This window comes from Plectropomus leopardus, chromosome 14 (genome assembly GCF_026936395.1).
Source record: "Plectropomus leopardus strain MGB_pleo_1.0 chromosome 14, ASM2693639v1, whole genome shotgun sequence".
Lineage (NCBI taxonomy): Eukaryota > Metazoa > Chordata > Actinopteri > Perciformes > Serranidae > Plectropomus > Plectropomus leopardus.
This window is the reverse complement of record NC_142189.1, coordinates 29,674,524-29,689,316: the sequence shown is the minus strand read 5'-3', so window position 1 is coordinate 29,689,316 and position 14,793 is coordinate 29,674,524. Positions and strand designations below refer to the sequence as shown.

At 41.7% G+C, this 14,793-nt stretch overlaps 1 protein-coding gene across 1 annotated transcript in view; it reads right to left on the bottom strand.

The window, feature by feature from the left end:
• bltp1 (bridge-like lipid transfer protein family member 1) overlaps positions 1-14,793 on the bottom strand; it is a 115,094-nt gene that overhangs the window by 52,243 nt on the left and 48,058 nt on the right. The window contains exons 37-48 of the mRNA XM_088087779.1: positions 14,129-14,329; positions 13,805-14,016; positions 12,835-12,986; positions 11,928-12,078; positions 10,923-11,075; positions 10,454-10,694; positions 10,086-10,234; positions 6,957-7,188; positions 6,326-6,487; positions 3,158-3,342; positions 1,954-2,129; positions 254-848 (exon numbers count right to left, since the gene is read on the bottom strand). Of these exons, the coding sequence (XP_087943905.1) occupies positions 254-848; positions 1,954-2,129; positions 3,158-3,342; positions 6,326-6,487; positions 6,957-7,188; positions 10,086-10,234; positions 10,454-10,694; positions 10,923-11,075; positions 11,928-12,078; positions 12,835-12,986; positions 13,805-14,016; positions 14,129-14,329 (2,609 nt within the window). The remainder of the gene's footprint in view (positions 1-253; positions 849-1,953; positions 2,130-3,157; positions 3,343-6,325; positions 6,488-6,956; positions 7,189-10,085; positions 10,235-10,453; positions 10,695-10,922; positions 11,076-11,927; positions 12,079-12,834; positions 12,987-13,804; positions 14,017-14,128; positions 14,330-14,793) is intronic.

Here is a 14,793-nt window from a genome sequence, read left to right as displayed (position 1 = left end):
AAATTAAATTAATTAAATAAAAATACACAATCTTGCCAAAATGTATGCTATGTGCAGTGAACATAGCCAAAATTATCAAAAAATGAAGAATGACTAAAACTAAGGGTTAATTAACCCCGTTTACAACAAGCGGCCATCACACACTTTAGTCTAGTTTCATAAGGTACAGTTATCACAGTATAACTCTAGTTTAAAACTCAGCCTCCTACAACCTCAGAAAGAAAGCCACATCAGTGAAAGTGGTTTTAGTTACCTTAGAGGTGCGTCGTTCTGAACGTCCGAGGGAGCTGCGTCCTCGTGGCTCCCTCCTCCCCAGCGTGTCCATGCCTGATGGAGGCCCATTCAGTGGTAAACCCCCAGTAACACCTCCTCCTCCTCCACCACCTGCTCCTCCTCCACCCACCCCTCTCTTGCTCTTCAGCGTCTGGGTCCCGCTGCGCCCCGTTCCGTTAAGGCTGCCCCGGGAGCTGCGGCTGAAGTCAGAGGACCTGAAGTGGCGGTACGGCCGGGCCTTGAAGGTTGGCGTCGGGGAGGCCGAGCCGGCGGTGTAGCGGCTCAGCTTGATATCGGTCTGCGTGGCCTTGATGTCGTCGATCATGGTGCTGAACTGGTGGATGAGGCGCACCAGCGCCATGTCAACGCGCTGGCTGATGGCCTGACAGGCTGTGGTGAAATCGCAGTGGAATGTGTTGTAGTGGCGGCGGTTGAGGTCGTGGAATGAAAGCGGCACCGCGGTGGGGCCCTGCGGAGCGCTGGTCGACTTCTCCATCACCACTGCGTTCAGGCTGAATGTCTCAATCAGCAGAGCTGGCTTGAACTCCAGCGGAGGGAGGTTCACCATGCCCTGTCTGAAGATACAGGGAGGAACAGAAGGAGGGTTATAGATGGATGAAGCAGATATTTTATACTTACACTTAGAGTGAGCACCAAATAAAAGGGATAGTTTTGAATTTTTTGAGGTGGTATTGTTTGTGGTACTTATTCACAGTTAATGCAATGACAACAGTATGTGTCAGTCAGCACACACCAAGTTTGGAGAAGCAGACAGGAGTACCGCCACAGAAACTATACAGTGTACTACTCTGGATGCAATTTGCGGGACATGTCTTGCCAAATTGCTTATTGCATTTTTTCCTATGATTTTGAAAGAAATGGCACCAGATTGCACAGGTTCTCAAGGTTTACATGCTTGTGAAAGGTGTCTGAGAACAGCACAATAAAGTGATGTCAATCCAGGTTTAAAAATCTGTATCAGTTTGGGTATACTCTATATCTGGAATATATTTTAACTGCTTGAACTTGCTCTCAGACAGTCCTTTCAAATGGAGAACAGAAACCATTATATTCCTTTCTTAAAAGCTGGATTCCACTGAGAAAAACTGAGCGTAGGAGCTGCTGGTCTACCACTGCTTCCATCAATTAGTAACTTTGTGTGACTGTGTCACTTTGGTGTTGTAAAGCATTACTGGTAATTTGGATTCACCAAAGCCACACAATAACATCAACTAACTAAATGATTGAGGCAGTGGTGTACGAGAGGCTCCACTGTTCTGCAAGCAAAAATGACTATTTTTTATCTCTGGAGTCTGGTGGCTCTGATGAGCATAGAAGGGGAACTGAAGCCGTTCCTGGTTGGAAAAGGCTGTCTGTCGTCACAGTAAAGCTTTGAATGTATTTAAATTATAGCATACTCTTACAACTGATAATGATTTTTTAGGTGGCTAAAATACGCTTTATTCATGACCCCTCCACAGCAGTACATCACTTAACTTCAATGTCAGTACTCTCGCCTGCTTCTCCAAACAAGAGAGTCCCAACCACCGTTTACTGTAAGTAAGACAAGTAAGATAAGCACCTCAAACAAATTCACAACTATGCCATTACCAAGGAAAGAAAAATAATTTAATTTCCTACTCTCTAACATTCAGATGTTATGACTAGGGTATACTTTACCTCCTGGACCTTTTGTTTTTACGATCTTTGGAGGTGTCAGAGTCGACGATGTCCGCTCTGAGACACTCAAGGTTGCCAGAGAAAGACAGGTGCTCTCCAAAATACATCTTGTAACTGAGAGGAGTGGCGTCTTGGGCCTGGATGCCCGTGTAGCTCAACAGAGGCTTGAAAACAACCTGAGGATGGGAAACAGATATTAAAGCACACTATAAAGACAGGTGTTTGTAGAGGTGATGTGGAGACTGAACTGTGATCCTTGCACAGAGAGTTTGCAACACCCACATACGGAATGAAGATAAACATGAGTGAAAGCAAGACAAAGGCCATTTAATGTGAGTATACTCAACCGGGACAAGTGCTCATTTACTGTTTCATCTACCAAACAGTTATGGATACATCATTTACAAATTATTTTATTTTAACCCTTAATGTTCTGCCCATTTTAATGCCATTAACAATACTGAAAAAACATTTTTCCTAAAAATAACCAGAATTGCTGCCTAGCAGTTGTATGCGTCAGCTAACCAATCAAGTTGCACTTATGATGTCACACTGAAGATGACCTTTGACCTTTTGTATATAAAATGTCATCCGTTCATCATCATTATTATTATTATATATCCTATCAGACATTTGTATGAAAATTCCTTAGCTGTGGCCAAACATGTTTTGTAACAGTGACCTTGATATTTGACCTTCACACCATTAACTTCTTATCAGTTCATCTTGAGTCCCTGTGGATGTTTTTGCCAAATTTGAGGAAATTCGCTTGAGGTGTTCTTGAGATACTGTATTCACGAGAGTGATCTTGAACTATGAACTTTGACCACCAAAATCTAATTAGTTAATAATTAAGTCCAAGTGGACATTTGTGCCAATTATGAAAAAAATACCCTCATGGTGTTCTTGAGATACTACGTTCACAAGAATGGGACAGGCGAGGTCACAGTAACCTTGAGGATTTCGAATTCAAGTGGACGTCAGTGCCAAATTTGAAGAAATTCCTTTAAGGCGTGCTTGAGATATTTAGAATGGGATGGATGGACAAAAACCCTGAAAACACAAAGCTTCCAGCCTCCGCTATCACCAGTGTGTAGGCATAAAGAACTAAGCTGCAGACGTCATATTAGTTTGCAATGGGGTGAAAATTCAGACGCGGGCACAACAAATGACAGAGAAATGCACACAGTTGTATTCACAGCACCTGAGCATCGGCCAGCTGAACAGCAGCAGGACACAGGTTGCCCTCCTCAATGTCGGCCATGTCGTCCTGGCTGGTGCTGTGCTGGGAGTGCTGGGAGTGGGTCCCATCCAAGGTGTTCTGATCGCTGGAAAGCACTGTGTTGAAGTCGGACGCCGAGGGGATTGTGGGCAGGTTACACGTCCCACCTAAGGGTGTGGAAGGAAGGTTTGGGATACATGTGGCGTTAGAACAGAAACATCCTGGAGCTGCTGCTGTGTGTTACTGCAGGGTATGTTCACAGCAGAGCAGCTCAGTGGCAGTGTGGTACTTGACATGTAAATATAAGCAGCAGTGAGTGAGTAGAGTGCTGCGGGACGAGACACTTTACCACTCTGCCTGGCCATAATAAAGACGTTTGAGTGAATTAAAAGGAAGGCAGCACATCACAGGGAGTGTGAGGGGGAACTTTATGGCCATTTTATGTGTGATTTGGACAGCCTCATCACATTCTCCTAATTTGTTTGTGAGGAACTGTTGTGGCTAATTTGCTGCGCTGTCACTGACTGACACCTGGCTGAGGAGATAAAGCTGATGGCCAAGGGCGCAAATCCAAACTCTCACACGTATAATTGTTCCCACACAATCAGAAGTGCTCTGCTAAATTTGTCAAGGTAAGATGTATCATTTCAGAGCTCAAGTATGTTATTCCCAACAATAAAGTGCTACTGAGGGAGGGTGAAACAAGTGCAGAGAGCAGCTGTTTGTAACACAGAGGAACAGAGGGTGGGACAGAGCAGCGCTGCGAGGGAGGAACAAAGAGTGCAGGTTGCTAAATTCCACCAACACGCTCTGATTCTCACACAATGTTTGGCAGGAAGGTAACAGCGAGGAAACGACATGATCTGTCCATCATCACAGTAACGCGGCTGCAGGACTGAAGCGCCATTACAAGAGACTCCAGAGTTTAATAGGCCATTAAACACTTTACTCTGATATTATATCAGTTAAGCCGTGTTTAACCCTTTGAAATCTTGAGTGACATCATTTTTTTGTGCTGCTTTTAGATGCCTTTCACAAGTATTTGAACATTTAAAGCCTGATTCAATTGGTGCAATTTCTTTTTTTCTTTCTATTTTTTAAATTGGAAAAAAATAAAAGCAATAGAATGCCTTGTCAGACATGTTCCACAAATTGAAAGAAATAAGCAGATTTAGAAAATCAAAAATTGTTTTTTGAAAGAAATCCAGCCAATATGCACATTTTTCAAGGGATTAGGGTGGTTCTTCTCACCCTGCTTTTCGTTCAAGTGTTAATTTTTCTGATAAGTCTGGTTTTAGTTAGTTATTTGATGTTATAATAAGGGACTTTAATATGATGATTGACAGCTGTGTGTGCCACTTGCTATGCTCGCGTTCGATGGTGCCTCTAACAATCAGTCATGATTGTCATTTCATACCTCGGTGATTGCTACTGAACAGACTCTGGCAACTGTTTCCAGATATTTCTGCAGGAGAGATTAACACAGAGTTTAAGGTGATTATTAAACTAACAATGAGGGACAAACTAACTGCTAGCTAGCTAACTAGTTCACTAACACCATCAGCACAACACTGAGCAACAATCCCAGACCTCCTTCTGGACTGTTAACTGTTGGTAGAGGTTGGTACTGGTAGTGGTTGACAGGAGAATCCGGTTGGTCTAGTAAAACAGCAACATTACATGGACATTTAACTGACCTCAGATCTGTTAGAGTTACAGTGCTAGCTGAAACAAGAAAGTGTTAACGATTAGCATAAATTTGAACATCATTATAACAAAACATTTAATAAGAGAAAAAAATGTTCCCAAGATTCCACAGAAATTAATAATAGACAAAATGAGAGAGTAACTTCCGCATTTTTCAACCTGGTCCCATTTCCCAGGTTTATGGTCTGATTGACAAATGGGAACAATCATTTTTGAAATTGGTCCAATATTGGGTGAAACTGCTTCAGCCAACAGCTGCAAAACAACTGCAATGTAACCACTCAGTGCATGCATGCACTGTCAATTACACCCACTCAATGTACTTGTTCTTGCCACTGACAGGCTCAGATTGTTATTATAATTAATGTATTTTAAGTGTGACAACATTATGGAAAGGATCCCTCAAGTGATAGACCTTTTTGTTAGAAAGTAAGAGCCTTTTGTTTAACCAGAAACAACCCCGAAATTGCTATCATCAAACCCACCAGACTACATTTAATAAAACAGTAATTTTCGCTTGTATAGAGCTTGCAAATGTTCACATCTAACTGGGTGGGTTAACATTTGACTGCTTTGAAAAACATGGTAAGACGGTATTGAGCAACTTAAGAAGCAAAGACACAAAAATAACAAGAAATGAGTAAAAACAAGTACACAAAAAACCTAAAATAAAAAAAAGAAAACAAGGAATCGACTTGAATAATAACTATCTCAAAATAATTACAAATATATATTTATAATAACTATTAATACAGTTTAGCTTTAGAAATGTTTCCCTAGCTTTTTAAATATGATACCCTAAATGACTATTTTTTTGCAATGTGCAGGACATTTCTTGCCAATTTGCTCATTGCCCCTTTGTCCCTGTTTTTAAAATAAATCAAGCCAATTTGAACAGGGTACAAAGTTATAAAAACCTGTGAAAGGCATCTGAATGCAGCACAAGAAAGGTGATTTCGATGCAGGTTTTGAAAGGGTTAAGGGTTTATTTCAACCAAACCAGAGTTGGTGGTTTATGGAACAGTGAAAAGACAAATAAAGACAGTTATTGTGAGCTTTATTTTGTTTCTTTTGACTTAAAATGAAGTGTAGTGTGAAGATCTAACTCTGCTGGGATCCTTTCCATAATATTTTAAGATACTTACAATAACAATCTGAGCCTGTCAGTGGCAAAAAGAAGCACTTTCAGTGGACAAAAATTGACAGTACACTCATGCCTTTAGTGGTTATGTTGCAGCCTATTTCCTGGCTACTGCCCTTTCTTTCAATATCGGACCAATTTTAAAAAGTTGTGGTGTCCGTAAATCACTTAGACACAACAAAAGAAAAAAAAAATGTCCCAGGTTGCAAAAAACTGAAGTTCCCCTTTAATAAATATGCAACTAGGATCTGCTAAATAGAAAACGTCTTTCCTGGGCAAACCCTGAGCCCATTGAGTCTGACCTGTCTGCAGGCTGTTGTGCTGGGAGCGGTTAACTGGCGAGTCCTGGGTTACAGCCCCTGTCCTGTTGCCCACAGCATTGGACATCCAGTTGTAAAAGCTGACGGAAGAGGGCTCCGACAGCAGCGGGTGCTCCGTCAGCATGTCTGTCCCTAAACTGTTTCCTGAGCCCCAGAAGAAAGAGATTGAGAGCACATTACATCATGGAACAGACTACAAAAAAAAAAAAGGATATCACACAGACACTGACCGCTGTTCACGGATCTTTTTCATCTTTCATCATCAAGGCACATGTAGTTATGTAAATTTAAATTTGGGGCTTATAAAAGTTATGAAAAAAGACAGGGTTGGTACAGTTTTTAAGCCCTCACACTACACGCACACACACACACACACACACACACACACACACACACACACACACACACACACACACACACACACACACACACACAAACACAGAGACTGTGACTCTATTTTTGGTGTGTTTTTCTTCACATGACTGAACGGTAGAGGTCAGCCTTGCAGCAAAAATGACAAGAGCGCTGTTCCATGTTTTAATCAGAAGAACACTATTCCGTGGTTACCAGAACCTTCCATATCCTGTGGTTAACACAATGGCGGTCTGTATACCTGTGCGAGTGAGGGAGCTGCTCTTGGCTGCAGCGGCAGCAGACGGTTCGCTCCTCTGGGGCATGCCCTCCAGCAGGTTGTGCAGACTGCGAAAGCTGCCTGTCAGATTACTCAGGAGGCTCTCCTTCCTGGGGCTGTCCTTGGCTGGCAGGCCTGCACGGCTCACATGGGCCGGTGAGTCAGCTGCTGTGTCACCGCTGGTGTAGCTCAGCGACTGGTATGGATGGGAGCCCTGGGTATGACAAATGTACAGATCGTGTTCACACTGTAACACCGCCTGTGGCTTTTTATCATTCAAAGATGAGTGGGATACATGCCGACAGCCAAGATCCATTATGGAAATAGTCCAGAGTTGATGTAATACTTCTTTTTTTTTTAAAAAAAGAAAAAGAGCTGAATAGCAGACCCTAAGATGCTATAAACAAATATGCAGAGTTTAAAGGAATACTTCATCCCCTAAATGATCATTTGTGAAGCGATTATTTACCCTGATACACTGAACTTGTGGGGAAAATTTTGTTTTTCCATGCCTCCACGGTGAACAAAGAATACAAAAACTGAGAAAATTCTTGATAAATTGAAACAAATGGCATCCAGGTTAAACAACAGCAAAACTAAACCACAACATCTGTTTGCAAACGATCACACAACTCGTGCAGAATAATCCAAGTCTCATTTATGTGGTCGTATAAGCTCAATAAGGATCAGCTGGTGTGAAATTTTTTCTTTAAGATTATTTTTTGGGCTTCTTTGGCCTTTATTAGACAGGACAGCTATAGTGTGAAAGGGGATGACATGCACCAAAGGGCTAAGGGTGGAACTGAACCCCTGGCTGCTGCGGCAAGGACATTGCCTTTGTACATTGGTGCCCACTCTACCAAGTGGGCTACTGAACTTAGGCTACTTTAAAATTGCCTAAAGTGACACAACGACAAATGCTGATTCAGTCAGTTTGCAGAAATCGAACCAATTAGTCAGTTTGCATAAACCAGTTTAGGTTCGAAAACCGGTCCGGACCAGCAAAACCAGAAATCGTCACAACTCTAATGCCCAGTAATCCCAAACATCTGCCTTTTTGCAAAAACTTTTGCGATTTAAAACACTTCCTCATAAACTGTACAGGTGTGCTACTAATCTGTGTAGACTGCTAACTTGACAATGTTTGTGTTTGGGAGGAACAAATGAATGTATAAATAAGAATTGGATTAAACTGCCAGAGTTGTATGAAAGTTTTGAGATAGTTTAAATGTGAACCCCTACAACTTTAATTCACGAAGAATTTTCACCTTTTTTGGGTTATTTGTTTTTTTTCCGAATTCGACTTAACACGGGATGATTAATTTATATAGAAATAATCATTTGTAAGTGAAGTATTACTTTAATTTGTCAGAGAGAGGAAAAATGTCATCTCTCCACTCAGTGCCAGCTCTGATCCCTCCTGACTCTCCAACAGTGGAATCACCTTCACACCACAGAGGGGACAGCACTGTCTGCTGCTAAATGTCACTTTCTGTACAAAAACTAGTGTTTTTCAGGGTTGGATACACCACAGTTCATACCCTCAAGGAGAGGACAAAGACTATTCCCCAAACAAGAATAAATCATCTTTGTTTCTCTGATAGCTCACTATGTAATCCTCCTCCTTTGGGAAAAGTAAAATAACCCTCGCCAACACCTTTTGTTGCTGCAAAAATGTCCTTTGAAAAACCCGTGAAATTCTCTCTCACTGGATAACTAGGCTGCAAATTGCATACTGTTATCTCCACAATCGAGTTTACACACAGTGCGGTACAGAACAGCTATGAAAATGTGCAGTGCTGAAACAGTCGATTAATCAATTAGTTGATTGATGGATGGATTTGACAATTGTTTTCACTCAGTTTGTCTATAAAATGTTAACAGATTAATCAGTAATGCAAATGATGGTAGTTAGAGGTTTAGAAATGTGTATAAGCATGTGTACCAGTACAGTCTCATGCAGTTATGATTTTCAACAGACAACTGAGACACAAAGAGCCTGTTTACACCCGCTATTAACATGCGCCTCAGTGATCTAATGACAAGTTGACAGCCAAGACACATTGGCGTTCACACCTGTGTATATCAAGCATCTCCAGTAGGGATGTCCTGATCCGATTTTAAACAGCAGATCAGGGGCCGATCAAGGCATTTTTTTGACTGATCAGGATTGGGAATATTTAGCTTATAGCATCCGTTCCTTCATTTTTTGTCAGTTGTCACAGAGATGTTTTTACTTTCATGCAGAGCATCGCCGAGTGCAGCCTTCGTCTCCTCTGCTCCACCAAGCTGTCTGTCTTTCCTCTCTGTTGAACTTAAGAGCAGCGGCTGAGCTCCGCTCGCAGCAAAACACCACACACCATAGACAAAAATGCAGTATTAGACTGTTTATTTACCAAAGTTATAAGCAATTGTTTTTTCCCAGCTCAGTGTGAGAGTCTTGTGTTTTGCTTTCAGTTATCACGCATGGTGTTTCTCCGCCCCACTTGGAGAGAGCAGAGGAGAGACTGCTGCAGAGCTTACTAAAGCCACACTGATCACTGCAAAGTGAAACCAAAGCCCCACAAGCACAAAGCCAATTTATTAATGAAGAGTAATCAGCCCCAAACGATGTGCATATAACAAAAATAAACACTCAACAGATTTCTGACCATTTAGGTTACTGAGACACAAGCCGTGCCACAGCAACAAACACTGGACAGAAACATTCTCTCAGGACAGCGAGGAGGCCATCAACCTTTTTAAGCTGTATGTCACTCACCTAAGCCAAAATTAAAAACACCTATCCCTCTTACATTTGTGCTTACATTTTTTTAATGTAACAATGTCTTGCAGCACCCCTTACCCCCTCATAAATAAAGAACAGTCCCTACCCTAACCACCGAAGGAGGCACAGAACACCTAGTCCAGTTAAAGTCCAAGTAAGGTGTTTGCATGACGGAATAGCTCGACTTCCAATCTGGGTGTGTCAGTCCAAATTTGAGAAATTTGATTTAGTCCAATTTCAGTGGGACTCACATGTTTACATGTATTTCAAAAGTACGGTTTTGTCGGGATAACACAATAACTTGACTTTTTTCTGACATCACTTAAACATACTGAGAGTGGTACCTTTATCCTGAGTGCAGACTCGTTGTGTGTGTGGGACTTGGACAGCTTCCTCATGATCTCCACTCCGCTGACAGGCCCAGAGTTTGCTTCTTTTGGTGGGGGACGACTGCAGGCTCCCTCCAGTAGCATGGTGTGTTCACTCACTGTGGCTTCACAAAAACAACATCAAATAAAAGTCCTCCAAAAACCAGACGACTGCTGCAAAAGTCAGGTCTGAACATTCATATTGCATCATTTCTATCAGTGAGTAAGTGATAACAGTCTAATTAAATCAGTGTAAACACTGAGATGTAGGGGTGAGGAGTTTTACAGTCCATCTGTGCTAACAGACGGGAGGGTCGAAACAACTGAAAGCTGGAAGTTCGCACCTGCGTCAAACTCAAACTCAGCTCCATCAGCGCTGGTGTCGCTCGCCAGCGCGGCGCCGTTGTCCAGGCCCAAGATGGTCTCACCCAGGCTCTGTTGTGGCTCCTTGGGTTTGGCGAGCTGATTGGGCCTCATCAGACCAATAGCTTTGAAACCCTGAGTCACCACTATAAATTTCATCCATTGTCTGGCCAAAGCGACAAGACCCTTTTTTAGAGTCACTAGGGCTGGAACCCCGTCATTCTGGGATGGAAAGGAGAAGAACTGGATTAGTGCCACTGCTGACGGATTAATTAAAGCAGCAAAGTGAAGCCAAAAGCACTTCAGACCACTTAAAATAATTGGCTCTTTTGTGTAAGTCCAAATGACACCATATACATTTAAGGGGCTATTTAACTACAAGTGGTCAGGTTGGAGAGTTTCCTAAAAATTGATGTAATTAAAGAGAACAGATCCAGGCACTGCACTGACCATGGTAGCCTCCTCAATGACAGAGTAGTCGGCCTGCTGCAGATAGCGGTGAAGGATGTTACAGAGCATACAGGAGGGGTTCTCATACAGGTAGCGAGCCCGTTTAGTCACACGGTTGTACTTGCTCCGGATGGGGATGTGTATGCTCTTTTTCTGTTGGGGGAGTGACAAAAACAGGAAAAATGGAAGATTTAGAACAAGTGCACTTAAAATCAAGAAAAAATTGAGTTTTGGGCAAGCTGATAGAAACAGTTGAGCCGCGTTTCCTTCAGTACTGAAAGGTACGTAGACCCTGGATCTGTGCAGCGTTTCCACCGCAGACAGTACTCTAACGTGTAGGTGGGGTTGGGGTCACTCACTGCTCCTCCCAGCAGCACTCACTGTATTTCCTTGTTCACTGGTGATACAGAGTGAAGTCTGCAGCCTATTTACTGTCCACAGAGCGGAGCCGCGGGCTGCAGTGAGTCTCTCTCAATGGGATATTTAAAAATAGCTGGTTTGATTTAATAAGACTTTGCAACCCTTGATTAACCATGTAGAAGCCAGGCAGTAGCAATCCTGCCAACTTAATGCAAGTGCTATGAGCTTAAGTGTGGTGTCAATAATTATCATGCAAAGCAACCTTGTATTTTAATTAACATTTCTATTGCATTTTACATTTTTGTTGACTTGTATCTAAATATGTGAACTCCTCACATTTCTTCTGCATATTGTTTAATCTATTTTCAATCTGTGCTGTTTAATAATTGAAAAAACAATAAACAGACATAAAAAAAATAAAAATAAGATAGCTGGTGTGTGCACTGACTGTAACTCAGGATCTGGGTGCTAGGTACCTTAACAGAAGGGTGACGAAAAATGGGTACGTTTCAAAGGTATCAAAGGTATCCAAAGGTGTGCTAAACTGTTCTGAATTGCTTGGTGGAGTCAAAGCTTTGATTTGATAAAATTGTGATTCAGAGGACATTTTTTATATGTGATCTCTTGTTTGTGTCTATTGCTGACCTCAAGCGCTTCTGTCATGATGCAGCCCATCACAGCACACACGCGCAGTGTGCCCTCCATGTCCAGTTTGCGTAGAGAAGATTTGAGCTGGTCGATGGGAACTAACCAGGCTCCGATGGCAGGTGTGGCTGTGCTGAGCAGATTCAGCTGTCTGTAAACACAACAGTGAGAGGATCTTTGATTAACTTATAATAACTATTGATCAGAATATCCTGAAACACTTTTTTCCTCCTATTTCAGATCAAATGCTAAATGTAATGTATTATCACGATGTCAATAACTTTTGCCATGTTTCATCTGACGAGTTGGTTAGGAATTGATTTTGGTTTCTTTATTCTGCAGACACAGGATGTGTTGCAATCAATGAGTGGGCTTCTAATAAAACTCAGATGGAAACTACAACAGCCAGAATGTACCTGAACTGTGAGGCTGACAAGAGCAGCACAGTTGCTGACGCAGACAGTTGCCAAGGTGCACAAAAGTTGTTTTGTTTTTTTTTTTAAATAGCTGGAAAGAATTTTCATAACAGCGCTCCCGCAGATGATATTGTACTTTCAATACAGTATCGCTGCCACACCACTGACACTTACAGGGCCAGTTTGATTTTTTTTGAGGTGGGTTGCATGAAATAGTTATCCATAATCAGTGTATTACATACAGAAGATGTAAGTCAGCACGCCCCCATTTTGGAGAAGCAGGCTGAAGTCCGACACAGAAACTAAATGAACTGCTGTACATTACTTGACGTGTGTCCATTAGGCCTGTTTTTACTTACAATTTCAATTTGTGCATTTTGAGGGTTAACAAAAAAGGTCTAACGATGTGGTGTTTTTTTTTTTTTGTTTAAGTGTGTTCAACGGTTTGTCTTACCGTAACTGTACGTCTAAAATGTGTGATAGAGTCGTACCTGGAGATGGCCTGTGAGGGCGAGCGCACGTTAGTTGGAGCAGCGAAACTGAACCAGATCTCTCTGATGGTGAGCTTCATGCTGCTGGAGTCAGGGGGCGGAGGCATGAGGGGGAGGTCTTTCTTCAGGTCATCTGACTCCACTCCTTCATCCTACAGAGTGCACGAGAACAGGAGTCAACAGGTGGATCAGACTGAGCTCCAGATTTCCTGCTTTTCTCTGTGATTCCAGCAACAACATGTCACTGTCAGCCTGACTACACCTTTGATTTGCCATCATGGCTTATTTGGGAGATCAGAGTGGATCTTTCCTTGTTTGATGACTTTAATCTCTTTGTTCTCGCTCTGATCAGGCTCAACCTGGTTATTAAGAATATATGCCTTTTTTTGATACTTATCACAACCACTCTTAATCAGCAAGACAACTGCTAAAATCTGAATCAAAGACTCGCAATAGGGAGTGATATGTGTGTGTTTGCAAAATTAAATTTTAGATACAGGAAATAAACCAAAATATATGCAAAACCAAGCAGGGATTTGCAATTGCTGTGACGCACATGACACTTAACGCTGTAACGCTGACACCAGTTACCAGAATTTTTGCCCAGATTTTCACTTTAATATAAAACATGACTTTTGGGTGACAGCAATGTCATATTCTGTGATTTTTCGCCCTTTTTTTAAAGTTACCTACTATTTTGAGATTTAACAATGTCAGAAAAAAACAATTCATAAAGTCATTCCTTTTTATACCTTTGCACTTTTAAGACGTATGAAAAATTAATTCAAGACATTTTAAGACCAATGAAGGCCTTATTTTTCGACTGATCAATTCAACACCTTTTAAGACTTCTTAAGGATCTGCAGGGACCCTGTTCAATCAGGTTTTACATTGGTTCCAACATAATTTTGTTTCATTTTTTTGTCTTTTAACTGAGCAAAAGCAACAAAAAAAAATCAGTATTCCTCACCTGGTCGTCTGAGTCTGAGTGCTCGTTGACATCAGAGGCCGGGCTGATGGTGTCGTGCGGCAGGTTGTCATCAGAGACGTCGGTGCTGTAACCGCTGCCAGTCTGAGAGCCTGTCGAACCGTTGGACTTGGACATCCCCGTCTTCCCTCCAGTGTCTGAGCGTCCCATCACACCAAATGAATTGTAAAGAATGGCCCCTGACTGACGGCCCCCTGCAACACAAAAAAACGTAACACGCTCACAAAACCTGTGCAAAAAATTCCTTCACTCCTCTTGACGTAACTCACAGGTAAGGACTCCTCAGAGAGTCTGGGATGTGTTTACCTTTGACCGTGAGGTTCTCGATGCCACATTCAAACATGATCCAGCCCCATTTCTCAAGAGACGCCGCCGAACGACCAAGATCTGCTGCCGTGTTCTGGGCATCAGTTTCATCCACCATTGAAAACTCCTCCATTTCCTCAAGACCAAACAGCACTTTGGACTTTTCAAAAGGGATCGCTGTGATGGCACACGTGCCAATGTCTATAAAAAGGAGCAGAAACAACAAAACTCTTAGAATGTACCTCACGAGCTTCACTCTTAGAACAAGAAATACTTTACTGACCCCCGGAGCAAAACTGTGGTTTGTTACAGTCACTCTGATGCCAGCATAGAGAATTGCAAGCAGAAATAAGTACCAGCAAAAAGCTTATAAAAATAGAAATACAGTAATAGCAAACAATTAGCATTTGGATGTAAGTATGTAAATATTTTAGAAAATTAAGTATGTATAATATGCAGAGTATGTAAATGTGTAAAACTATAAATGTCAGTAATAGACAATTAGCACTAATGTGAATATTTAAATTATAAATATGTATAAAGTGTGTAAAACTGTAAAATAAAATGTAAAAATATAAAACTGTGTTATGCTACAATGCAATGTATAAAACTAGTGTATAGTAACTAGTAAGTTCAAAATATAATAAATATGTGTGCAACTGAGA